Genomic DNA, 26837 nt, shown 5'->3' with positions numbered 1-26837 from the left:
CGAAGGCTGCTAACCACGCCGCCGAGCAAACTCGAGACATCGAACGCAAGCGACAACTGCGGACATACCCTCAGTGACGTCGTTCTCTCTCGCAGCCGATTGTGTGTGTAACCTCATAACTGAGAAATACTTTAATGAACCCTCGGGATTAACCCAGTGATAAACACAGGGGCCGCACGTTTCAGCTTCGCTGATTAAGCATCTTCACGGAATAAAAAAATTGACTTCTTTTTTGTGTGTGTGTGGCTTGTGTGTACAAAGACCAACCTCATCTTTCTTTTTGTAGCGCTTCTTTGGCGTGGTGAGAAGCTTCGGTGGGGATGAGGATCATCCTACAATCACGCACTTTGGCCAGATATTCAGGCTCGTGAGCCTAAACTGCGCGAAACGTTAAGACGACAGGAAGAAACAACATTTAGAAACGCAGCTTCTGCGCTTCGCTGTATGCGTTTCTTCCTATCGTGCAGTTTACCCTTCTTTCAGCATTAACGAACTGGCGCGATAAATCTTATTGCTGTAGGTGGATACCGCTTTCTCGTGGTATCACTAATTCGGGCAAGGGAGAAGGCCAGCGAGCGTGAAACACGCGCAAACTGCCCGTCTGCACGAGCTCAAGGCTGTGACGAGGCGTCTGCAGTGGAGCCCGATGGAACAGCGTTGCCCTCTGGCGGCTGTCACAGAAGTGGCGACAGCGGCTGTAAGCGCGCGGGCGGGGAGTTTTACAACTGAAGCTAGTCTAGTAACGTTGGCCCCGCACTACTGTGTCCCAAATAACTTGTTCTCCGGTTCCAGTACGTTGAACTCTACATTTCTTTTTGGAAAATGAACACAAAGTATGTGTGACAGTAAATTAAAGAAAAAAATGTATGTCTAAGCTCGATGCATCTGGGCCAAGAAAACACCACTGGTGTAAGTCCGTACGCACGTTTGTAGTGTACAGAGGCCACTTGTGGCTGCATAGTAATAGTATACGTGTAACGATATGCTTGCCCCGAAAGCGGTGAAGGAAAGTAATACTGAAAACTCTACCCTCATCACGCGTGCATCCACAGCCATCTATGATGTGAAGAATCGTCTATGTTACGTTTACACATTGTCCAGGAATCGCAGGTGCTTTTGTCGATACAAACTGAATAGAAATATTTAGTCCTAAATTTCCGGTCTTTTGCTCGCACTCAACGCTATACTCGTAATAAATGAACAAGTTGTTTTTGTTCTTGTTATCGATGATATTGGTAGTGATTAATTTACTTATTTGTCAGTATCAACGATAACAAGAACAGAAACTATACGCGGGTAAATATATTGCCTCAGACCTCAAGGCCCCCAGAGGAGTGCACTGTCCCACCCTGCTGCGCACCTTGTGCACGGGCGCTCCCCACGATGCTGGCGGTGATGTGGGCCGGCCGTCGCGGGTCACCCAGGCGTAGCCGCTGTGCCGGGAGGGAGACGCCACGCTCAGCCGCAGGGTCCGGTGACTCTCCAGAACCTGCGCCCGGCGACATTCGGCCGGAGGAGGGAAAGCGCGGCAGGCACGCCAAATGCCGATATCGATAAATATCCGCTGATAGCAGTTGTTATATAATGCATGTTATGCTAGACGCACAGGGTCACCCACACAAAACTCTCCGCCATCAATCATCATCATCATCAGCAGCAGCCTGGTTACGCCCACTGCCTGGCATAGGCCTCTCCCATACTTCTCTAGCTACCCTGGTGATGTACTGATTGTGGCTATGTTGTCCCTGCAAACTTCTTAATATCATCCAGATGCCCACCTAACTTTCTGCCGTCCCCTGTTACGCTTCCCTTCCCTTGGCATCCAGTCCGTAACCCTTAATGACCATCGGTTATCTTCCCTCCTCATTACATGTCCTGCCCATGCCGATTTCTTTTTCTTGATTTCAACAAAGATTTCATTGGCTTGCGTTTGTTCCCTCACCCAATCTGTTCTTTTCTTATCCCTTAACGTTACACCCATCATTCTTCTTTCCATAGCTCGTTGCGTCGTCCACAATTTAAGTAGAACCCTTTTCGTAAGCCTCCAGGTTTCTTCCCGTACGTGAGTGCTGGTAAGACACAGCTATTATACACTTTTCTCTTGAGGGATGATGGCAACCTGCTGTTCATGATCTGTGAATGCCTGCCAAACGCACCCCAGCCCATTCTTATACTTCTGATTATTTCAGTTTCATGATCCGGATCCGCAGTCACTACCTGCTCTAAGTAGATGCATTCCCTTACCACTTCCAGTGCATCGCTACCTATCGTAAGCTGCTGTTCTCTTCCGAGACCTGTTAAAGATTACTTTAGTTTTCTGCAGAATAATATTTAGACCTAGCCTTCTGCTTTGCCTCTCCAGGTCAGTAAGCATGCATTGCAATTGTTCCCCTGAGTTACTAAGCAAGGCAATATCATCAGGAAATCAGTATACGCCATCAGTACACAAACGTCCAATGTTATAGCTAATGTTTGGAGAAGAAACAGCTGTCCAGATGAGCTTGCAGATGAATCTCTGATATCAGTACGTGTCTGCGTTAGGCGTCATATGCGTCACACGTTCTCCGCAAGGTGCAAAGACTGTTCACGGTATATCGAGTTAAATACCAATCAAGTTTTTCTCGCGACAGTGGCCGCCCCTGTATAAAATTTGCGTTGCGGTTTAATGTGATGCTCTGAATGAAAACAGCACCGCTGGTGCCATCTCGCATCCCTGCGTTTAATCCATGGAAGCGGCATGCAGCTTTTACTGTAACGAGCTGCTGCACTCCGTGTATATGCGCATAAATGAAGAGTAGTCAAACGCAGTAAGGTTCATGACATAATCGAGTTGTGTAAAACATCACAAGATGTCGTCGCCAGAGCTTCTGTATTCGTTTGCATATCCACAATCACGGTAATTAATGAACGGCATTAAGTGTGTGGCATGCTGAATTTCTCTAACGGCATGTGGGTATAGTATGAGTGATTCTGAACGCTTTATCTTTCTTCATTTGTGTCGTTTCTCCCTATTTACTTTAATTTAACGCTGTACACTTCCTTCTTTCAGTTCAAACTCCACCCGTTGAGTGCTTTTGACGCACCAATCACAAATTAATACGCCGCCCGCGGTTTCTTGGTGGCTTTGGTGTTGGGAAATTTGGAGGCCAACCCTTCCCACCCTTAGTACAGCACAGCATCATGTTTTAAAGCCTGTCTAGCAGCGCAAGGACCGCAGAGGGGACCAAAGAGAGAACAGCGCCGCTAGCTTCCAACAGTTGATTTCCTTTTCAGAAATCATAGGAAGTTTTATAGCCACACATTAGCACACCAGCCAAGCAGAGAACACCGCGACAAGGCAATATAAAATTCAATGTTGCATCGATAGCCCGCGGTATCTGACCTCATTGTCAGTTAGCGCCACAGAAAGGGGTGCTGACGCACCCATCTTTTAAACATGCATATAATTTTTTCCCCTTCGAATATTTCGCACGTGAACTAATACTGCCACGTTTTATAAGTTCTATTCAACTCCGCGCACTCTAAACTTATAAAACGTAGCGTTAGGCGGTAATAATGCCTTAAGAAACTCCTGCGAACATAAAATGATCGACATCTTCCGTGAGTAATCTGAATGGTTAACTTCGGCAGGCTGTCCATATCTCTGTTGCTGCAGGCTTGCTACGCAGCTATACATCCGTGGTGAATGAAAATCCAGATGGAGGAACTCGGTTTAGACAAGAAATTGCTGCAATCCCATACATGCATAGAATCGCGCACAATCTGAAAGACGTCGCCCTGCGTGTTAACATCTAAGTTGTCTTTCCTGCCCCTGAAATATAAGGCAACCTGTGCAAAATAACCGTCCCAGCATCTCGGCCCAAACGTGAGTGCCTTATCACTCGAGAAATCCAGAAAAAAGACGGGGAATGCGGGAGACGGAAATTCAAAACGATGAGCAAAAGGTGAACAAGGTGAATGCAGGGGCCAAGGTTTCGACAAGTGGACTTGTCTTCTTCAAGGCAGAAGCAATTTATAGCTTCATAGCAGCAATTCGAGAAGCAATTAATAGATTGTAGAAACAAGGCGGTGTATTGCATCCCTTTTCCTGGGCTAAATCTTACATCGGCCAGACGGGCCGCTGCGCATGTACTATGTTGACCGCGCTAAACAGCGTTGACTTTCAGCCCACTACTGCATGTGTGGATCTAAGCCAAGATACGAAAAATGTAGCATCATTGCAAAACACGGTGATTGTGTCACGCGTGAAATAATCGAAGCGGGAAAAATTCGATGCGTAAAAGACGGGTTCATCAGCAACCCCCCCCCCTGTGGCGCTAACTGACAAGGAGGTCAGATACTTCGCGCTATCGATGCCACGGGGAATTTTGTATAGCTTTGTCGTAGTGTTCTGTGCATAGTTGGTGTGCTAATGTGTGGCTATAAAACTTGCTATGTTTTTTGAGAAGAAAACAAACTGTTGGAAGTTAGCGCTCTGTTCTCTCTTCTGTCCCCTCTGCTGTCCTTGCGCTGGCAGTCAAGCTTTAAAGCATGGTGTTGGGCTCCTGAGCCCGAGCTCGGGGATCGTATCATGGCGATGGCGGCCGCATTTCGATGGGGGCGAACTGGGAAAGTATCCGTGTACTTAGATTCAGGTGCACTTTAAAGAACCCCAGGTGGGCCAAATTTCCGGAGCACCTCACTACGGCGTGCCTCATAATGAGATTGTGCTTTTGCACGTAAAGCCCAAAAATTTAATTTTTTAATCGCAAGATATATTCCTTGGATTAGCATATGGAAAAAAGAAACATACAACGTGAAAGAAATGGTACTTTCGGCAGTTGGCCGAAGTAGTGACAGAGATAGCAAAATTGAGCGTTGTTCATGAAATGCTCCGCGGTGTCCTAAATATACGTGAGCGCGACTTGTTGGCGCGACGCCGCACGCAAGGCAACTACTGCTGGACACAAGAGACAGCCATTTGGCGGCTACCAGGTACGCTTTACAACGATGACGTCAAGAAGAGCTCCGCCGGTGGCGTTATAAAGGTCGCACCTCGATGGTGCGCGAATTGAGACCTACGGGAAATCGCCGGTGTAAGTCAGCGCGCAGCGAAACATTAGATAACGCTATCGCTTGGCGTTCAGTGCCCTGCACTCCCCTCGAACCACTGACACAGCAGCCCAGCAGGAATACGGAGCATTTATTTGGGATCCCTACTCTATCAAGGTGTACCGTTCATAATAACAGTGCACGTATTATTATCAACGATTACAATCGCGCAGCTAGCCTGGCGTCAATGTAAACTTTTTTTGCAACTTCCACCTCTTTCTTGTCGCCCGAAGCCCTTCCGCCTTGCGTTCTTTCATAAAATCTATTACCAGCATTTCAACTACGTACCAGCCTAATTACGTCTCCCAATGGCCTCGTCGGGCATCGACTATCGTCACAAAGTCGGAATTTGGCCATGTCCTGCAGGAAATTCTTACCATTATTTCATTCCTAGCACTTCGCAATAATGAAACCACCTTCTCGGCCAGGGTATCACTGTTTAAGACAACGCCAAACTATTTAACATCACAGCAGATATTGTCAGCCCCAGATGCGCATGACCTTATAGCTATTTTAAATGCGTGGCTATTTCGATGCCTGCCCAATTAGGAAACATGTCCGTCAAGTAAGGCAAAATACTCTAAAGAAAAGAATGGAACATTGGCCCTTGCGCAATAAAACCCCATGCATCCTTATCAGTAAGGTATGTATAAAACAACTTCAAAAGGAAAAATATTGGCAGTGCTGAGTTTCGAACCTACTGCCACATGCTCAGAGGCCGAGTGTCTTACCCACTAAGCTAGAGACCAACGCTTGCGGTAGGTGAATATATCTGAACCAGATGAACTTGTACATGATGTACAAAACAAATGTCAAAGTGCAACAGTTTCTAAGATGGATTTGTTGAAAGATTTGGGGATGTTGGAATAAAAGCCCTCTCTAGGAACAGATGGAGAGCCGACTTGGAGTCTTCGAGACATCACGAAAATTGCGATTGTGCGAAAATTTAAATTCAACATGCCACATCCCCGATGCGTTCGGTGGCCGCGGGATCTGCCTTCCGTAGGGGCGTTTCTTCAGCGACTCAAATGACACTGACCTCTCACTGCGCAACACTGACAGATAAGCAGATAATAATAATAATAATAATAATAATAATAATAATAATAATAATAATAATAATGTTTATTTCCCATCAAGAAAGATGGAGGAGGCTGCAGGTAAAAGCTGCACGAAAAAACGGAAGCTTGACAGGGGCCCGCAGCCCCCTCTACAAGGCGGCAGTAAAAAAGGTTACAGGAAGGAACATCGAAAACATACATAGGCACCGAAATCGGACACAAGGAATGAACACAAAAATCGTCCAATGAGAAAGACTAGATACCTTATACATAGTATTGCCGTATTGGAGCACTAGTTCTTTTTAAAATGTCAGTGGTACTTTTGTTGTAATTATTCAGGAGAGTGGGCGGGGTGAAAGACAGTTTTTCTGTGGAGTAGTTAGCCCAAGGGGTTATAACATTCAATTTTTCTTTGTGATGGGTAACGTGTATGGAAATGTCTTTTTGGTGCTGATAAGTCGAGTAGAAACGTTCTATTTTCAAATACTTCGCGTTTGAATGCTTGTGTCAGCTTATAGTCATAAAGATTTTTTACTGGTGTAATGTTTGTGTTTTTGAAAAAAAAAACTGTGTGTATGGCTGTTATATGGTAAGTCATAAAGCAGTCTGACAATTTTTTCTGGAGGACACAAAGTTTCTGTAAGTTAGTTTGAGTAGTTGTGCCCAAAAGCAATAAACAGTAATTTAGATGAGAGTAAAAGAGCGAATTATAAAGAAGTTTGACCTTCATTGGCAGGTATGTTCTTAGGCGAGATAAGACGCCAACTACACGAGTTAACTTTGTAAAAACAATGTCAATGTGGTTATCCCAATGCACATTATTGGAAAAAGTTATGCCAGAGATTTTAATGCGATCAGTTATTTGTAGTGGTTCGCCCCATACGTTAAATTTACTGGAGCGTTGAATTGCTTTGATTTTGGCCTAAATATAACAGCTTTTGCTTTATTAACATTTATTTTCAACTGGTTTGCTATTGACCATTTTTTTCAGGTTTGTAAGGAGGGAGTTTGCTGCACTTACCAGTTGATTACAATAGGGAGCTGTTATGAAAATACTGGCGTCATCCGCGTGTAAAATATATCTTGATGTACATATTTGTAAGGACGTTGATGTAAATATTAAAGAGCAGTGGACCCAGAATGCTCCCTTGGGGAACACCTCCAAAAACAGATTTTAACTCAGATTGATATGATTCTATTTTTACAAACTGTTGCCGGTGACTAATGTATGACTGAATTAGTTGCAGGAAATGCCCGCGGATTCCATATATTTCAAGTTTATTAAATAGTGTACAGTGATGAATAGTCAGATGCTTTAGAGAAATCCACATAAATACCCAGTACTAACATTTGTTTTTCAAAATGTGATAAAAAAATTCTTACCGGTCAAGTAACGCAATTTCCGTAGATTTGTTTTTGCTGAATGCAAGCTGTGCAGGTGAGATTAAATTGTGTTTATCAAGGAAGGTGGACATTCGAATATGGATAACTTTTTCTAATCCCTTAGAGAATATGGGTAGTACAGAAATTGGTCGATCATTACCTATGTAATTCGCATCACCCTTTTTAAACAGTACAGTGACTTTTGCGATTTGCATTTTTTTCGGAAATGAGGCGCATGACAAGCAGAGAGGTCACGGCACCTGGCCTAGCGACAACATGCCTAAGCGGACGTTACTGCTGTTGAAGGTTTTGCAATGGATTTTCGTGAACGCGACACCGGTCTGCAGTCCGGACGAGGCACCGCTTTTCTTCACGCCTTATCAAGACTTTGGGATTGATGGCATCCGGCTCGTGGATCGTCTTTCGTCGATGACGGTGACGTCACCACTGGACCGGCAACAAGAGGAGCCAAGCAGCGAGGGAGGCTCCAGAGGGCACGGCACCTGGCCTAGCGACAACATGCCTAAGCGGACGTTATGCTGTTGCAGGTTCGTTATTTGCCTAATGGTACAACTTTTACAAGCGACAACCGCTTTTTGTTAGCCCTGCCGTGCCATCGCAGTTACCTTAATTTTTTGGTTGACTCTTGGTCTATGATGACGGCACTGTTGGTTTCAGGAGATGTTGAAGAAAATCCTGGGCCCAAAACCGCAGAAATGTTGCAATTAATCATTGATAATCAGGCTTCATCAGATGCTAAAATAGATGCATTAAGAGCTCAAATGACCGAAATGAATGAGAAATGCGAAAAAATGAACACTGCACTTAACGTGATTGCAGAACTGAACAAGCGCGTACAAACCCTAGAATCCCTTGTTCGTCACCAGGTGTCGAAGTTATTAGAATATGAAAGTAGGAGCCGATCCAATTATCTCTTGGTTTTTGGTATCGATGAGGACAAGGGTGAATCAGACAGCGACCTGAAACGAGCTGTTATTCAGAATGTCTTTAAAGGGACCCTGAGAGTTCATGTGAACACGATCGACACAATTCAACGCACTGGCAAGAAAAAAAGACAGTAGTAATCGGCCGGTAATCATGCATTTTTATGATTCGCGAGAAAACAGTCTGTTATGCAGAACTGCGGCAAGCTGAAAGGCAGCTCGATAAACATAAGTCAAGACTACGCTAAGGAAACTGTAGAAGTACGGAAAAAACTATGGCAAAGCAGTGAAAAGGAACGAGCAAACGGCAAAAAGGTAGAACTGGTACATGACAAGCTTAAGATCAACAATCATATCTACGTCTGGGATCGTGAAAGGAATAAACGGTTTCTGTAACCAACTGAGCAAGATAAGGTTCCTCAATTCAAAAAGGGGGGAAATACTGCTGGCGAGACATTGCCTCGGTTGCAAACTTTAGACAAGGCTTCTGACACGGATAGCGATTCTTCTCGGTCATAGCTCAAAATTGTACTTGGCAACGCCCGCAGCATAGTAAAGAAAGTAACTGGTTTAGAGTATCTACTAATTTTTCAGAATCCTGATGTATTTATGTTGACTGAGACATGGCTACATAGTGCAATTAGTGACAGTAGTATTTTTCCTCCTGACTACAAGGTATTTAGATGCGACAGGGATTCCAGAGGTGGTGGCGTGGCTATTGTTGTGAAAAGTTTTAAAAACACAGTCGCTCGTGATTGCAGTCTCCCTGAAACGGTTTGGTGCAAGATACACTGTGCAGACATGTGGTATATATTAGGGACTGTGTACAGACCACCAGCCACTCCGCCAGAATTTTTGGATGGGTTGAATGAATTTCTTAGCTCCCATGTAAATGAAAACGCAAGACTAATAATGGCTGGTGACTTTATTTGCCGTATAATAAATGGGAAAGTCTATCAACGGGTAATGTAGAAATAAGGAGCGCCAATAAAATGGTCCAGATCATGTTTTCACATAACCTTAAGCAAGTAGTTAAAGACTTCACAAGAGTTACACCGAAGTCCCAGTCATTGTTGGACGTGGTTTTCATATCCAGTAGAATACCTGACTATATTGTATCAGTTGAGAATGGTTTGTCATATCATAAGATGGTTTGCTTGAATGTACCACTGCACACAAGAATCTGTAAGCAAGCATATGTCGTGATGCATGTTAAGATTATGGCCGTGCGAATGCCACGTCTATCCTAGACGTTTTGGAAGAAATGTTTAATGAATTTCAAATAGCATCCAACCGCGAAAGTGTAGAAGAACTATGGGACCGACTTAAAGGCATATTCAAATACTGCATAGACCATTTTGTCCCCACACGTATAAAGAAATCAAAGCAAAGAAATCCATGGATTACTAGGAACATCATACGTCTTAAGCGTAAGATAAAAAGAATACGGAAGACAAAAAGCAGGGCAACAGAACTTTCAATAACCAAACGAATGCTGAAATCTGCATTGGCGGAGTCTAAGAAAACATTCTTTAATAAAACGCTTACAAAATTCCTCAAATGCTCGCCACAAAAGTTTTGGCGGTATTTCACAGATAGAAAGGATGAAATAGAACAGATAGCGGATGGCGACGTAGTCATGACAGAAAAAAAAAGATATTGCAAACGTACTTAATCAGCTCTTCCAATGAGTTTTCACCAAGGATAGATGTGATAGTGACAATGATCCTTTAGTCTGCGCAATACAATACACAATGGAAGACCTGCGCATTACAAGGGAGGGCGTGCTCCAACAGTTGCTAACGTCGGACGCAAAAAAATCGTGTGGCCCAGATCAAATACCGACGGCGTTTCTTCAACGGTACGCTGAATGGATGTCGCATTATTTGCAGCTTTTATTCGAAAGATCTTTGCGGGATCATTCAGCACCTCAGGACTGGCGCGATGCGACCGTCATTCCGATATTTAAAGATGGCAATAGGCTATGTGCAAACAACTATAGACCAGTTTCGCTCACTTCTGTGTGCTGTAAAGTCCTAGAGCATGCAATAGCTAGACATATTCTGTATTTTTTAGAAAAAAACGATTTATTATGCCCAGTTCAGCACGGTTTCCGATCTGGCCTTTCGACAGTGACACAGGTAATGTAAACTGTACATGACGTTTGTAAAGCTATAGATGAATGCCAACAGATGTTGTATGTGTAGACTTTGCGAAAGCATTTGATAAAGTTGCACGTCATAAACTGCTTTCCAAATTGAGAAGCCTAAGAATTAGTGAAAATATAGTATTGTGGATTCAGGCATATTTAACAAACCGTTATCAAAGGGTCAGAATCTGGGAAAGTGAATCGGGGAAGCGTGAAGTTGTGTCTGGAGTGCCGCAGGGGCCTGTTTTAGTTTCGCTATTGTTTTATTGTATATTAATGATATTCCTTATAATGTTGATCCGTCTGTCAAAATTAAACTATTTGCCGATGATTGTTTAATTTACACGCGTATAACCTGCACGGAAGGTCAGATTAAACTAAACAGATGCCTGCAATCATTAAACTCGTGGTGCCAAAGTTGGGGCATGGTAATTAATTTAAAGAAATCTACATACACTCACGTAAGTAAAAAACAGAACTTTATCAGATTTGAATATAACATAGGAGAAAATGCCTTGGCCGAGGTACAGAGTTTCCGATATTTAGGGGTGACAGTGACGCATAATCTTGATTTGCGTATTCACACTGAGAATATATGTTCGCAGGCTTACCAAAAGCTCTGTTACCGCATACCAACTCAACTAATTACATTATTTAACTTCTTTGTTACAAACTTTACGGCAGATGATTATATTGGAGAACTCGGACGAATCACGATAAATGTCCAGTTATGCCATTGTACATTTCGAAGTGGACATGTAGACCGAAAACTCTGGCGCCAAATTATTTGAGCTGTTTGTGGGATTACGCATGCGGCACCGCGAAACACGGTTCTCCATCCAGCGCCTCCGTGAAGTCGAAGTGTGGCGCAAAGCCAAGCTGGTGTCGCTCTTGCCTCTCCCCACGGGCTGGTTACGAGTGGCACTTTTGCACCACTGCCGATTCGACGTGTCGTAATTTGAGCGGAAGGAGTGAGACCAACCACTTTGCCGTGTGGTACATGGCGAAGCTTCATGGCGAATTACAGAATGGGTGCCAAGTGAAGGAAAGCGCAGTCAATTGCACGAGTCAGCTAGCGCAACACAAGGGTTACTGGAGATTGCAGGGAGAGGCCTACGTCTTGCACTGGAGGTAAAAATAGGATAATGACGATGGCGTAGCTTCATGGGACGCTGCCCTACTAGATTACATGGGTGTGTACCGCGAGCCACTAGTTGCGTTTCCACATGCGTAATCAGGTAAAGTGAACGAACATTTTGGCGCCAGTTATTTCGGTGTACGTACAAGATTTCTACACAACTGCAGAAAGGCATAAACAGGCTTTTACGACGATTCCTCCAATCTTTCGAATATAATCAGGTGCATGTGCCGTAAAATTTGTGACCCAGAAGTTAATTAATGTAATTGCCGTATGTGCATATTATCTGCTTTGTTCTTGTTGTGAAATTACGTCGGACTGGGCTAATAATTACTCTGTATGGCGTATTTAGAGTAAGGTTTAGGGTATTTTTTTTAAATACTTAAAGTTAGAAATTAATAAGGAACATGTATGTCAGTATAGATATACACGTGGTTTATGTACAGTGGCAAAAAATATACGTCAAAATACTTTGTTCTATTCTAACTTCATTTACGAAGCACCTAGAACAATAAGAAGAACTCAAGGAATCTCTGAGTGTGTGAGTGAGTGAAAAACTTTATCAGCTCTAGATTCGCTGGTCTTCTGCGGTCTTCAGATGGAATCGTCCATCTTCTAACACAACGGTCGGTTGCCCTTAGTCCAGGGCTCCGCTGGATGCAGCTCCCAGTTGTGCTCGCCGAATCAGACCTTCTTGGTCGACCTGGCGATCGCTGGAGAGCACTCCCTCCCATTGTTCCGCACTCGGGTTTGGTATAACGGGTGCCACGTCTATCTTCTGGCATGCCCACGTTATGTGATACAGCGTGGGTGTTTCGTGGCACCAGGGGCATTTGTCATTGTATTGTGTCGGATAAATTTTGCTGAGTACGTGTAGGTTCGGGTAAGAGCCCGTTTGTAGCTGCCTCCACGCGACAGAGTCCTCTCTGCTAAGGGAGCTGTGCGGTGGTGGATACCGCTTTCTGCAGCCCTTGTAGTAATTTAGTATCGCCGAATAGTCTTGGGGTACAGGTTCGGTCTCCTCGAGGTCGCCTACGTGGGATGCTCGGTAGTAAGTGTGCCCTCGAGCTATCCTGTCCGCCTCTTGGTTCCCTGCGACTCCCGTGTGTCCCGGCATCCATACTATTGTATGCCTAATTGGTTCTTCTTTTGTTTGTCGTTGTGTTATGTGGTCTCCGGAGCGGAGTATGCGGAGCGCTCCGTGCCCTATTCTGCCGCGTAGGTAGTTGCGGCACGCTGTTTGCGAGTCTGTAAGGATTGTTAAAGACCGTTTAGAACGATATCCCTCCGCTGCCGCTAGAGCGACGGCCGCTTCTTCAGCCTCGATTATCGTACAGCCTTGTAGTGATGCGCTGGTGATCTCGCGTAGGTTCGAATCAATCACCGTTGCTACCGCGTTCGTGTTGCTCTGCCCCGCTGCTCTGGCGTATGTGGCTGCGTCCAGATATACCGTCGTTTCTTGGGGTGCTAGTGTTTTTTGTAGGTATTCAGCCCTCGCTTCTCTGCGTGCTTTGTGGAGGTTGGGATCCATGTTCCGGGGTATGGGTGCTACTTTTAGAGTGTTGCGATACTCGTCCGGAATTGTTTCGGTCCTCTGGATCTCTTGCAGTTGATCGGCGCAGCCTAGTTTCTTCAGGAGCTCCCTGCCAGATGGGGTCTGCTGTAGTCTGCGTTGTTGGGAGACTAGTTGCGCCTCTTTCAATTCGTCGAAGGCGTTGTGTAGTCCTAAGGCTAGGAGCTTTTCGGTTGAGGTGTTCTGGGGAAGGTGGAGTGCGGTTTTGTAGGCTTTGCGTAGAATCGCATCCGCCTGTTGTACCTCACTCTTGATGGGATTGTAGTATGGGAGGCTGTATGCCACTCGGCTGACAACCAAGCTTGTGACCAGCTTGAGTGTGTCCTCCTCTCGCATGCCGTGGCGTCTGTGTGAGATGCGCGTGATCATGCGGGCCACTTGTGGGGTGGATGCCTTGAGTAGGGCGAGGGTGTGGGTGCAGCGTTGGTTTGACTGTATCCACATCCCCAGGATTCTGATGAGCGTCTTTTCCGGTATCGGCTTGCCCTCGAGGTAGACGTTGAGCTTTAACTCGTCGCTGGTGGGGACTGTGCGGTTTTGCTTACCTCTCCAAACTCTCAGGAGCTCAGACTTCTCAGTGGAGCAGGCTAGCCCTCTTGCTCTGACGTAGTCCTCTACGCAGGTGGCTGCCTCTTGTAACTTCTCTTCTTTCTGTTTGAGCGAGCCTGTGTTAACCCAGATGGTGATGTCGTCGGCATACATGGCATGGTGTATGCCATCGATTTCTTTTAACTGTTTTGCCAAGCCAATCATTGCTATGTTGAAAAGCGTGGGGGAGATGACCGACCCTTCAGGTGTCCCTTTGTTTGGAGTAAGGAACTTCTCTGATCGGAGCCCTCCGAGGCCAATCGTTGCCGTTCTGTTTGAAAGGAAGGCTTTGACGTAGCCGTAGACTCTCCTCCCGCAGTTCAGGTCGTTCATGCCCGTGAGGATAGCTTCGTGGCTTACATTGTCAAAAGCCCCCTTGATATCCAATGCCATTATTATATTCTCCCCGCTCCTGGGGACGTTCCCGAGTACTTCTTCTTTGATTTGAAGCAGTACGTCTTGGGTCGATAATTTTGCTCTGAATCCAAACATGCTGTGGGGATACAGTTCCTTGTCCTCCATGTACTGTTGTAGTCTCAGCGTCACCACTCGTTCGTACAGTTTTCCCAGGCAAGATGTGAGCGAGATCGGTCTGAGGTTCTCAATTTGCAGTTTCTTGCCCGGTTTAGGAATCATCACTACCTCCGCATGCTTCCACTCCTCGGGGACGGTCTCAGCTTCCCAGTGTTTGTTGAGAAAGTCGGTAAATTCTGCGACTAACTCTTCACTAAGGCTGCGGATGAGTGCGTTATTTATCTTGTCTGCACCCGTGGCCGTGTTTCTGGTTGTGTTTCGAATCGCTGCGTAGACCTCTTCTCGCGTGATGGGTCTGTCCAGGTTAACGTTTTCTCTTCCTCGGTAGCGCTCTGCGTAAGCTGCTGGGTTTGTGTCCCCGAAGCATTTAACGCGCACCTTCTCCAGGAGTTCGGAGTCTGGTCCCTCGTACTGGTGGATGAACCGGTAGATGGTTTTGTTGTTTTCTGCCTTGGTCTTGGTCGGATCTATGAGAGCCTTGAGGATATGCCACGTCCTCGCTGTGTTCAAAGTTCCGTTGAGGGAGTCGCTGAATTGCTGCCAATTTTGCCTTGCCAATTGCGCCGCGTACTCCTCTGCTTTCGGTGTGACTTCTGCGATCTTTATCTTTAGCTTCCTGTTGTATTTTTGTTTCTTCCACCTCTTGGTGAGCCCGCGTCTAGCTTCCCACAGCTTGAGCAGTCTGGCGTCTACCTCGGGCGTCTGCGTCGTTCGCGTGATTTCTTTGGTGTATTTGCGCTGTGTTTCAATGAGAATTTTCCCCCCACTCTTCTATCGATTGGATCCCGTTCTCGGCGAGATTCCTATCGCATGCCTCTCGAAAAGCGCTCCAGTCCGTAATTTTTGCCGATCCCAGCTGACGCCTTAGCCTGTCCGAAGTTACTTGTGTCTTGAGTATGTAGTGGTCACTACCTAGGTTCTCTAACAGGTTCTCCCACACTGCTTGCTCCGCTCCTCGTATGAACGTGAGGTCGGGGCAGGTGTCGGTGCTAACGCTGTTTCCGATTCTGGTTGGAGTGTCTGGGTCTGTGAGTAGGTTGCAGTCGGTGTTCTCTGCTGCCTCCGCTAGCGTTTTGCCTTTTGGGTTTGCTGTTTGGTATCCCCAGCTTTTGTCCATGGCGTTAAAGTCTCCTAGGATGATTAGCGTGCTGTCTTTCGCTAGTTTGCGTGCGCCATGGAAAAGCTCGTAGAATTTGGCCTTCCTCTGTTTCGGAGGGCTGTATGCATTTACAATAAATATACTGCCCCTCTTTCTTTTTTTCTTGGGCATAATTTCTACAATCACGTGCTCTACGTCGGTGTCGGCTATCCTGTCGTGGCTTATGGCGATGAGTGCCTTGCTGACTAGGGTAGCCGTTCTTCCTTTCTCTTGAGTCTCGTAACACGTGTATCCGGCGAGTGTTGGTGTCGTGCCCGTCTCTTGAAGCGATATGATGTCAGGCGGTGCTTGTTGCGTGTGAATGTATTGTTGGAGGAGGCCCTGCTTCTTACGGTAGCCTCTGCAGTTCCATTGCCATATATCTAAGCTTTCTTGCTTGCTTAAAGTTTTACTGGCCATGTTTAAGCCTCGGTGTTGTTTGCGGATGTGTCGGCGAGGGATGCCAGCGCGGGGCGGTGGTAGGCCTTCTCTCTAATGTTCTCGGTAAACTTCTGCTTGCGGATGCTGCTCCGGAGCTCTGTGACTTGTAATTGCACTTGCTGCATTTGTTGCTGCTGTTGCTGCATCATCTGCTGCATCATTTGCTGAATCTCTGCTTTAAACGTGGCGAAATCCTCGTTGCCTGCTTGCCATGGGGCTTGGGTTTGTACGGTCTGTGGCTGCGCAGGGCTATTCGACCTAAGGTCTCGCACTGCCTTCGTTAGCTCTGCTATTTGGCGTTCTAGCACTTTCTGCTTAGCGCGTGATAGCTCTAATTCACGTCTCAGCGCTATTTTCTCCGCGTCCTCCTGTCTAGGCTGTTCGCGGTGGCTGTTTGTGTTGTTCTTTTCGTTAGCTACCCCACCCGAGTGCGGAGCAAACCAAGGGTTTTCGGCTCCCCAGCTCACCTTGACGCCGCCGCTCTTTCGGGTAGGCTCCTTCTTCGTCTTCTTCTTCTGCTGCTGCTGCTGCAGCTGGCCTGCTCCCTTAATGGCCAGGGGCGGCAGGGGCGGGAAGGACCGTGACCGGCTCCGTGAACGGCTCCGCGACGCCCGGGATCTCGAACGGCTCCGCGAAGTCTCCTCCTCCGAGCTGAACCATCGCGGCTTCTTGCCGCGGTCGTCCCGGCTGCGACGTCTGCTCCCGCGTCCGCCGCCGTTGTTGTCGCCGTTGGCCTTGCCTCGCAGGTCCCTGGCTTTCTTTAGTCGGTCTTGGCACTCCCGCGATCCGGTAGTGTGGTTGCCTCCGCAGATCAGGCATCTGGGGGTACACTGGTGATCCTTTGGCGGGTTCTGCATCCCGCACTGTTTGCAAGCCTTGGCGTCCGGTGTGGGGCACACATCGGAGCGGTGACCTTGTTGGCAGCAAACGTAGCAGATTTGTCTTGTGGGCCGGTACGGGTAGCACTTGTACTCGGCTCCGCAGTAGATGACGTGTTTCGGTGTGATCGGTCCGTCAAAGGTGATGACGGCCGTCTTGGTCTTGCCTAATCTTCGGGCGCTGTGAATGGTGACACCCTGTGTGCGCGTCCACAATTCGGCTTTCAGTTCCTCCGGTGTCGCGCCGGGGTCCGCTCCGTGTATCACGCCACGCCGGGTGTTTTCCTGTGCGGCCACGTAAGCGTTCACGTCATATGAGCGTCCCTCGAGCGTGAGGCTAGTGATGCGCCTCGCGAGCTGGGCGGCCTCCTCGTTCGGCGTGCTCACGATTATTATGTTGGACCCTGTGTGGAGCCTCGTGATCAGGTCTCTTCCTTCGAACTTGTTGCTGCATGCCGCGGCTACGGCCCGGGCCACTTGAAATTGCTGGAGCGACTTGACTACGAGTCCCTTCGGTCGCAAAATAATCTTGAAGTCGTCTCTGGGGAGCGGGGGCAGCCTCTGCCTAGACTGCCGCTGCGCTCCTTTCCCGTCTTTTTTCAGCGCGCCGGAAGCTGGCGCGCCAGCTGTCGGCGGTGGGGCCGGGGAATTCCCGGCGCTGCCGGCGTTCCGTCCGTTCTTCCTTTGTCGATTCTTTTGGCGTTTGGTCATAACCAATTCCCAATTTGCTTCGTCTTCTTTGTGAGTGTCTTGCTGCTCCTGCATGGCGGAGTCCTCGATCTCCCCGTCCGCCGAATTCTCGGAGTCGGAGGCGCCGAGGTGGTCGTCGTCCATCTCTTGTGCTTCTAGCAAGTTCTGGGCTAGTCTACTCGTCGATGGCTCAACATTAGGATATTTCGTGGAGCGGGAGTCGGGTCCAGGCTGCATCGCTATCGCTGAGCGGGCCTGGCTGCCCGCAAACGCCCGTAGTCGTGCTAAACCTCGGTAGGCTTAGCGGCGAGTGGTGCAGAAGCGCAGTGCCAGCTAGGGCCATTAGCACCCTGCCACGCTTCTCTATATAACTACTGACGCCACCCCCTCCCCCACCTCCACACACACACTCCCCTCCTACTTCCTACCCTTCATTTAACATTCGCCGCAATCAAGTGACTGCGGTCACTTGGTGTCGAGCTAGACGTCAATGAAGACCCGGGCGGCTACTTCCTTCGCAAAAAAAATAGAGCTGGGGAACTGAATGCCCTCACCCGGCTACGTGGCAGCCCTTATAGAGCTCGGCAGTGACCATTAGACCGGTGTCAATGAATTAGGCAGTCCTGGCTTTCTCGTGGTCGTCGTCGTTTTGTCGGGCTTAGTGCATCCGAGGCTGCTTGCACTCGCAATCGCTGTTTCTCACCATTCCGCTGTCGCGCCGGCACCTGATTGCTCCGATTGATGATCTCGCTAGCGTGCTGCAACGGCCGAAGACGTAAACGGAGACGTTCGGCTCCCGGCAGTAAACATCGCAGTGCTTTTTTACTTCGGTATATTAACTTTTGCGACCCAACTTGGTATCATCTTGCTCTTACATGCAGCAAACGGTCATCTTCGGAAAGGAGCCGTTTCTGTGGGGCGTGTTGCCCATGAAGGCAACATTATTGTTGGCTTTTTGATCGCGTTCCCTGCACCCTTCTTAAACATGTGCCACGAAGCTAAAATAAAAGAAAAACAGCTATTTCACTTACACTTGCTTCTCTGCCAGGGAAATATTCACGGGCTTTCAGAACTACCAAAAAAAAACTCAGTACCCTTTTACTTTGTGAAGAAGGATGACCAGCGAAGCTGTGTATGGGGGCCTCTTAATGGCGAGCTGCAACTCCACCACGCATCCCTGCTATCTTTGGGGCCTGCCCAGGCACGGCGAGTGCTTAACGCCTGCTTCACCTCCGCCGAGGGTCGGCCGAGCAATGCACTATCTCTGGGATCGGCCCACGTACGCGGAGTTTTTTGCTTACCACGCCAACGACACGAAAATTTACTTGGACGGTAGAGGTATGCAGCTTCGCTGTAATATATCCCCACCTTCGGCTATGTGCCATGAAAGCGCGAGACAGAGGAACGCAGAAACAACACTGCACGTTCGAAACCGCTGGAGCCGCTTTCACATACATGGCGTAGTTGCGCCTTCACTTGGAAAGGCCATGTAGCCTGGCCTTCCTAAGATACTTTTCATCGCTGTTGCTGCGTTGATTTGGTATGCAGTGATTGTGGCATGGTCGGCTGAGAACGATGGGATATATCTTTCAAGCAGACCTGCCGATGCGCTGGGTGGTGTAGTACATACATGATTCTATAGCTTGCCATAGAGCTGACTGAATTGTGATGTGTTGAACAAACACAGACATAGATAAGAACATTAGGAGGTTATCCGAAACACTACGTAATATGGTCCTCAAAGTAAAAAAAAAAGAGCAATGCGTGAACATGGCGTCAGGGCATCACCTACACCGCTGAACTGCACGCGAAAATGGTTGAAATGATTGCCCATGATATACGGGGATTGAGCTCGTTGTTCAGCATTGTGCTTACAGTGTGCGCATGGAGGAAGCAGTTCCGGGTTACGATTTCCGCCCCAGTGGTATCCAAATGGCAAATACGTGGGCGTCGTGTCAACGCACATACGATGACTTGAGATCGATTCCAAAAGCTGAGCTCCAACGAACGCTTGAAGGCGGCGCGAAACCTTGTGTATTTCCAAGTGATAGGCGAAGAGACATTTGAGCTAACAAGGGACATTTATTTAAGCCTGTCTGTATTTCTTTACTGCACAATTTGGCACTGAGCTTACCCTTACCCTTACACTTACCCCTGCCATTCTGCTATTAACGCAGCCACTTCGCTGGGGGAACTTACCCTTGCCTGAGAGACATATTGTATTATGTCAGTTTGACGTAAACTATGCTGACTCCATAATTTGCTATAAAGCGCCTCTCATGTGCACTTTTCTTGCACAAGGAAATAAAAATTTCCACATGACTAACGACGGAAGACGTCAAGGATTTGTACAGGAAGGATTTGCTGTAAATATAGTCCAAAACCCGGCGTTCACAAAAACGTCTGACACAGAAATTATTCATAAGAGCAATTCTTCCCAATCCTGCATGATGCTGGTGACAATACAAGTTCTGCAAATTCGGCCTACGCTTTTTTTTTACTTCACCGCAGCGCGATCACATTAAGTCGCAAAACGTGTGAATTGTTTGCCGGAGTTTCGCCTCTAAATGGCGTAAATGAGAGCTAATCACATGACTGCCGCCTACGTGACAATTCTCGTGCTTTTCTTGCCGTCGCTAATCTCGCTCATCGGATGAGCAAACGTGCACGGGGCTCCCCGCAAGCGCGACGCGAAAGGAAGTGAAGGCACCGAATTTGCAAAGCTTCTCGTTCGTAAATGTTCCTCGCCATTGGCCTGCCACCTTAGCTGATATTACGTCCGACAACATGATCGACTGGCATCTGCTTTTGCTAACAATTTCAGCGTAAGAACGCTTTGTGAATACAGGCAAATGGAGGGTGACGTCAACACAGGAGTCCCGTGAGCGCTCTATTCAAATCACACGCATCACTCATATCCACAATGACATCACGATCGTCTTCGTCAACAGGACCTGTTAACCGACCAGTGGCATCTTCCGCAGACGCTGTTGCTCGTGTTCCTTATTATTTTTTTTCATTTCGCTAAATTAAAGAAATTTGCGGTGACTGGAAACCTGCTCATCTATTCTTTTTTGTATTCAGGGGGCTACAAACTATAATAATTAGTTTGAAGCTCACTTTGTTTGAAATCTGTTTCAGCTTCATTTTAAGGTCTCTGTTGGGAAGGCGGGCGATGGTTCGGAATGTAATATGCCTACCAACATGCATAAAGAGCAACTTTATATAGAGAGGAGTACCGCTATGCGACTTGACCGTGATCTACAAGGGATACATGCCAGGGACTCATAAAGCTCTTTGTGTGAAGAACAGTGCGGGCATCAAAAATGTTACGCATGCTATAGCTATAGTCCAGTATCTATTCTTACGAAGTGCATTCACCGTAGGAACTGCTTTATGAATGCAGCAGCTAGCCACAAAAAGCACACATGTTCCGCGACTCTGCTTCGCTATAGCGCTGTTTGCACAGAAAGTAGAAGCTTCAGAGATAGCACAAGCTAATCAATGCGATATAGACGAGCCCGCCAACTTAGCGCACGGTCTACGAGCTTTCCGTTGTGACGGTGACGGACAGATGCAAGCAGCAGCTCTTATCGTGTGTATATTTTATACGCCATGCTAAAGGAAGTTATTGCTCCACGATGTTCCCTCGATGACCCTCACTTAGAATATATGAAGACAAGTAATGAGCAGCGCAGCAAGTCCCCAGCCCGTGAACTTGGCAGTAGACAATGTAAAGGCTAGTGATTTACTTCCGTCCTGGTCCGAAGAACTAGAATAAAATAATTAAATTTTTGGGTTTTACGTGCCAAAACCACGCTCTCGATTATGAGGTACGCCGGAGTGAGGGACTACGGAAATTTGAACCAAGTAGGGTTCTTCAACCTGCGCCTAAATCTAAGTACAGGAGTGTTTTAGCACTTCGCCCCTATCGAAATGCAACCGCCGTGGCCGGGATTCGATCCCGTGACCTCCCTGGTCCGAAGAACAGTGCAGCTATACGGCAAAGACCCATGCCAGACCATATCCAGACTTGCGGACAGAAACAGCCTCGTTGACATTTGGACGGGTTGGAATAGATTCATAGCGACTTAATGGCACCGGAAGCGTGCTGCTCGAAACTCATGAGTGTAACCAAAGCAGGCAAGGAGATCAAAACTAGTTGAACACCATTCAGGTATGTCACTGTGACAAAGATACAAACCTTGCAGCGCGAGTCTAAGAGCCCTTATTGAGAAAGTCTTCAGTGCTTCAGCTGCAGTCCTTTACATTCAAATGTCGGAAGGTCACCAGACAGTGTTTGCAAAATGAAAAGCTGTATAATACTTTGTCGTCTACAGGAAATACACATAAGGTAGTTAGATAGCATTACTCATATTCGTAAACTTCAATGAAAATCGGTGCAAGTAAAGCAACGTAACAGTCACGTTACATTTGTTCGAATACTTCCTTGGAGGTTACATGATCATTTCATTTATTTCTGAAAGTGCCCAGGAACAGCTCTACGCCTAGTACTGGTGAACTTGTGTTACACAAAGAACAGAAAACAAAGACAAAAAGAAAACAGCTTGAAAGAACAGTGGTGCTGAGGTTGAACAGCGCGAATAAAACAAGGACACCAGGAAACAAATACCACAATGTGATTTCAATGTATTTGTATGTAATGTATTTGTATGTGATTTCAATGGTACCACAATGTCATACCACAATGTTTTATTCGCACTGTTCAACCTAAATTCTAGATATGGACCAACTAGCCCTTGTGAAGATCTTACTAACAGTGGTACAAGATGCAACAAAAATAGAATTAAATAAACACAGACAGACTGATCGACAGACTGACTGACGTTGTTGAGAAAGGTGTAAAGGCGAAAGCCTTAAGTGGCTCATAGGTCGAAGAATCCGTTGCCCGGCGTTATAAAAAAATTGACCGTCCAGCATCATGGCACCAAAATTGATGGTGAAACCCTCAACCATTGGTCGAAAACGAACCCACGACCATTGGTATGACTCGAATCCGCGGCCTTTGGTGTTAATAAAGGCGGATGTAATTGTGGCACTCGATCCCACGACATGTGGTGGGAGAAAAGAAGTAATAGGACGTAACAACGCATACGAGCGAGAATGTGAGGCAATTTAACCAATGTCTCGGGAGCGCGCTTGCTGTCGCCTTCATCCTCTTTAGTGTATGATAAAGTGACTGTCAACTTTTTAAAATTATAGCCGTTCCTCCTTCCACTTCTCCGTCTTAGTTTTTTCTTCTTTCTTTTTTGCTGTAGACGTGTACGAGACTGGCGGTTAGTGCAACTTAGCGGGGTGACAAGGCCCCCTGCCCGTCAGCAAGGGGCCCAGGCGGCACCATGCACTCACCTGCAGCGCCGCGTCGAGGTCCAGGTCGCGGAAGGGGACGTGGTTCGCTGCCAGGATGCGGTCCCCCGGCCTGAGCCCCGCGCGGTGCGCCGCCGACTGGGGATCGACGTGGGCGACGATAAGGCCAGCTCCGGGCTCGGTGGCGCGCACCTCGAAACCCAGCCGGCCCGAGTCCAGGTGCCGGCTGGACGGCGACCGCTGGAAGGTCACCGTGCGCACCGGGTCACGCCACGGCAACGACATGGACCCGCGTGCCAGCTTTCCAGGGGCTCTGCACAGGGCCGGCCCGATCGGTTCACGGGTGGTATGCACTTTGGACTATGTCAGGTAAGTAAGGGTCGACTTCGGCGCCCGCCGGTTTATCTTCAGACACTCGCGTGCTGCTCTAAGTTTGCAGCAACTCTCACCTATTGCTTCGGTAGGTTCATACGGATGCCACTTTCTTACAATTGGCCGACGGTGTAGTCGTTTGTGGCCGCGCGCGAAACACCCCAAGTCTGTTGGTAGCCTGGCCGCAGTGTTAATGAAAATCACGAGTCGTATAGTACTTACAGAGCGTAGACAGCATGCTATAGCAATCTTGTAAACACAGGTAGAGGTGAATCGTGAAAGCAAGGTCTACAGACGACAAACGGTTTTGATGACCGAAATTATCGCAAATGAGGTATCAGAGGATACAGTGGCTTTTCATCGCTTCCTTAATTCGGTAAATATTGACTTCCTTAGCGGAATCATGATTTGAACAGCGCCGATCAAGATGAGAACGAAAAGAAGAGGACACTCGCTAGCCTCAAGAACCACCTTTATTTCAAGACACGCGAGCGCAGGGTGTCCCAGCTAATCATTTCCCTCAATATTATTGCATTTTCATCAGCCACAGCTTACAAGCGCCCCACCCTGGCGATCAGCTTATTAGAGAATCGCGACAAGGCAAAAAATTGAAATAGAATCACTACATTATCCCGGCCACAATGCGCGATAAGGGGAATGCGAGCAACATCACGATTTGCGCTGCTGTATTCTGAAAATCCAGCTTTTCTTGTTCTCTGTTTAGTTGCGAAATTTGGCAACATTACTATTCAACTTCGTAAGCTTTCCGTTTCGCGAAAAACTTCCTATTAAAATGGTGGAAGATTGTCCGACGAATAAATCCCATACAACACTTCTTAAAGCAGCAAGTTTTTCTCTGCATCGTAAAGAATACGCGCCTGATATGAAAAACAAATTTAAAAAAACGACCCGGAACTATCCCCGCGTGCGCGCCGCGACTGCTGGGCTCTCAAACATGACACGAATGAACAAAAATTGTTATTAACGCTGGGCTCACAACACCCGCCATAGTGGCTTCGCGGCTTTGCTGTTGCGGTGCTAAGCACGAGGTCGCGAGATCGAATCCAGGCCGCGGCGGCCGCATTTCGATGGGCCCGAAATACAGAAACGCCCGTGTCCCATTGGGAACAAGTTAAAGATCGACAGGAGGTCAAAATTATTCCGGAGTCCCACATTACGGTGTGCCTAATAATCAAATAGTTTTATTGGCCCGTGAAATCCCACAATTCATTCGTGAATACTGCGCTCACTACCATCGACAAAGTGACAATGCAATGACGATTTTGGTTTCTCCGTCGGCTTATTGCTATCAACAACCGCCGTGTCTCTTGCTTGGAGCAGCCGAAGCAGAACCAATCTCTAGCGTGACCATGATCGGTCTGCGACCATAGTAGTGCGCTATAGGTAAAAGCGGTGCTTCTTCAGGCACAGCACATTTAAGAGCTCTGCAGTTGCGGTACACACGTGGAAAGAGGGAAAGCGAGGATAGGAAAGGCGCGGAAGGCAACCTAGACGAGCGTCCGGTTTGCTACCCTACACGGGGGAAAAAGGGCAACAGAAACAGCAAATGACGGAGAGAGCGAACATTTCGTGCACATGAGTACATAAACGGCCATATAGGCCAGTGAGCAAAACGAGAACAAGGTGAAAGCAGGAGCCAACGTTTCGACAAGTTGACTTGTCTTCAAGGCGACATATACTTTCCTCGCCACAGTATATATAGGTGGGGTTCTTCTAAAAGGGAGAGGATGTAAGGCGGGTGGGTGTGACAACGAGCGAAGGTGTGTTAGCGGCAAGCGTGTAGAATTGAGTATAAAGGAGTGCTGTGCACAAGGCCGGTGACACGACTGTCTGTCAATCAAGTGTCAAGGGCTCTGTGTCAGCCGGCGTGTCAACGGCGTGCTCAGCAGCCCTCTATTGCCTGTTTCGCTGGTGGTCATGGGCTATGTGTCTCTGAATAAGATTAGAAGAAGCGGCAGAAACCGGTGCCCGTGAAAAAAAAAAGGAAAAGAAAATACTGAAATTGAAAAAAAAAACTAAATAAAATTAAAATAAAAAGCACAAAAAGCCCAACAAGCAACCAAACTAAGCGTTGTGGCCTATACCTTGAAATTTAGCATATCGAATAGATTCTAAAGCTCCCTTTGAAACGTTTATGCCTATGGACTGCAATGTTTTGAACATATCAATAAGGTATGATTCTCTGCATTTGCTTTCTCGTTCAGAACGGAAATTTCACTGAAAGATGTAGAGTTAAGTTCATCAAAGTTAGACCTGGTTGGTTGGAATGCTCGGCGACGGCTTTGGGAAGCTTTTTAGCTGTGTCCGCGCGATGTCCCGTTTAATATGACATTCACTGATTGTCCCATTTCACTGATATATTGTTCCTTAGAGAAAGAACATTCAAGAATATATATCACATCCGAACTTGTACCAGTAGAGCTTGGTTTGAATACGTGTCTATAACTATTTGCGGTGCTTTTATTTTCATGTCACTTTGAAGGTGACTGCAGGCTTTGCACCTGGGGCGAAAACATGCTTTTATTACGGGAGAATGATGTAGGCTGATGTTTCCGTGCACTAATATGTCTTTCAAGTTCCTGTTGCGGTGGTAGGTAACCCTTGGTATATCCGGTAACATTTTTTGCCAGACGCTCGTTACTTGATAATATTGGGTGGTATTTTCGTTGGATGTTGTTTATGTTTGAGAGTGCATTGGAACATTTTGTTATAAAGGCTGGCGATCTGTCAGATCCTGGTGTAGGCTGTTTCTTCGGCAATTCCGACTGTGTCTCCAATCTTGACGCGACATCATAAGCTCTATCGAGAGCAACTTGTGGGCAGTTTCTTTCTGCTAGCGTTGTTTTAAGGTCAATTAGGTTCTGGATATAATCGTGGTCTTCGCTGCAGTTTTTTTTTATTCGTTTCGCTTGTCCGACAAAAATTTCTTGCTTACAGTGTCGCGGGTGATGACTATTGTAGTGTAAATATTGCTTGTTATGCGTAGGCTTCCGGTAAAGCGTCGTTCTTAGTTTTTCGTTTTCTATATAGACCGTCGTGTCGAGGAACTTGATCTGACTAGAAGAGTCGTAAGCGCCGACTTCCGTATGTGTTCCCCATGTAGGCTAGTGCACTTCAAGAACCACGCCAGTGCACGGATAGCCTTTTGCGGCAGCGACGGATGTGGCCATGGTCTCAGAAAATAATGGTCTCAGGACTGACCCTGAAAATAGCTTCGAATCAATCCGGTTTAACGTTGTGCGGACAGGGAGGCGTTGAACGTCGTAGCAAGGTAGTTTTTAAAATTCTATGGTCTTTCTTTAAGACACGGAAAACATATTTCGTGGTAGTAACGATACATAAAGGTGGTACTGGTTGTGGTGGTGGTGAATGCTGGCGGTGCGATATACGGGAACGGCCTAGTGCCCGTGAGTGGCAATTGTTACGTCTGAGAATCTCTCACGCTGGTAACACAAATGTTTCGAAAAGCGTTCATCAACCTTATATCTCGGAGGAAGCCGCTTAACAA

At 47.1% G+C, this 26837-nt stretch overlaps 1 protein-coding gene across 1 annotated transcript in view; it reads right to left on the bottom strand.

The window, feature by feature from the left end:
• The window catches only part of LOC135905862 (whirlin-like), a 639865-nt gene that overhangs the window by 444860 nt on the left and 168168 nt on the right, over positions 1-26837 (bottom strand). The window contains exons 3-4 of the mRNA XM_065436976.2: positions 22979-23249; positions 1361-1489 (exon numbers count right to left, since the gene is read on the bottom strand). Of these exons, the coding sequence (XP_065293048.2) occupies positions 1361-1489; positions 22979-23221 (372 nt within the window). The 5' untranslated portion in view covers positions 23222-23249. The remainder of the gene's footprint in view (positions 1-1360; positions 1490-22978; positions 23250-26837) is intronic.

This window comes from Dermacentor albipictus, unplaced genomic scaffold, assembly GCF_038994185.2.
Source record: "Dermacentor albipictus isolate Rhodes 1998 colony unplaced genomic scaffold, USDA_Dalb.pri_finalv2 scaffold_14, whole genome shotgun sequence".
NCBI lineage: Eukaryota > Metazoa > Arthropoda > Arachnida > Ixodida > Ixodidae > Dermacentor > Dermacentor albipictus.
The sequence above is the reverse complement of the archived record's forward strand: the minus strand, read 5'-3'. Positions and strand labels throughout refer to the sequence as shown.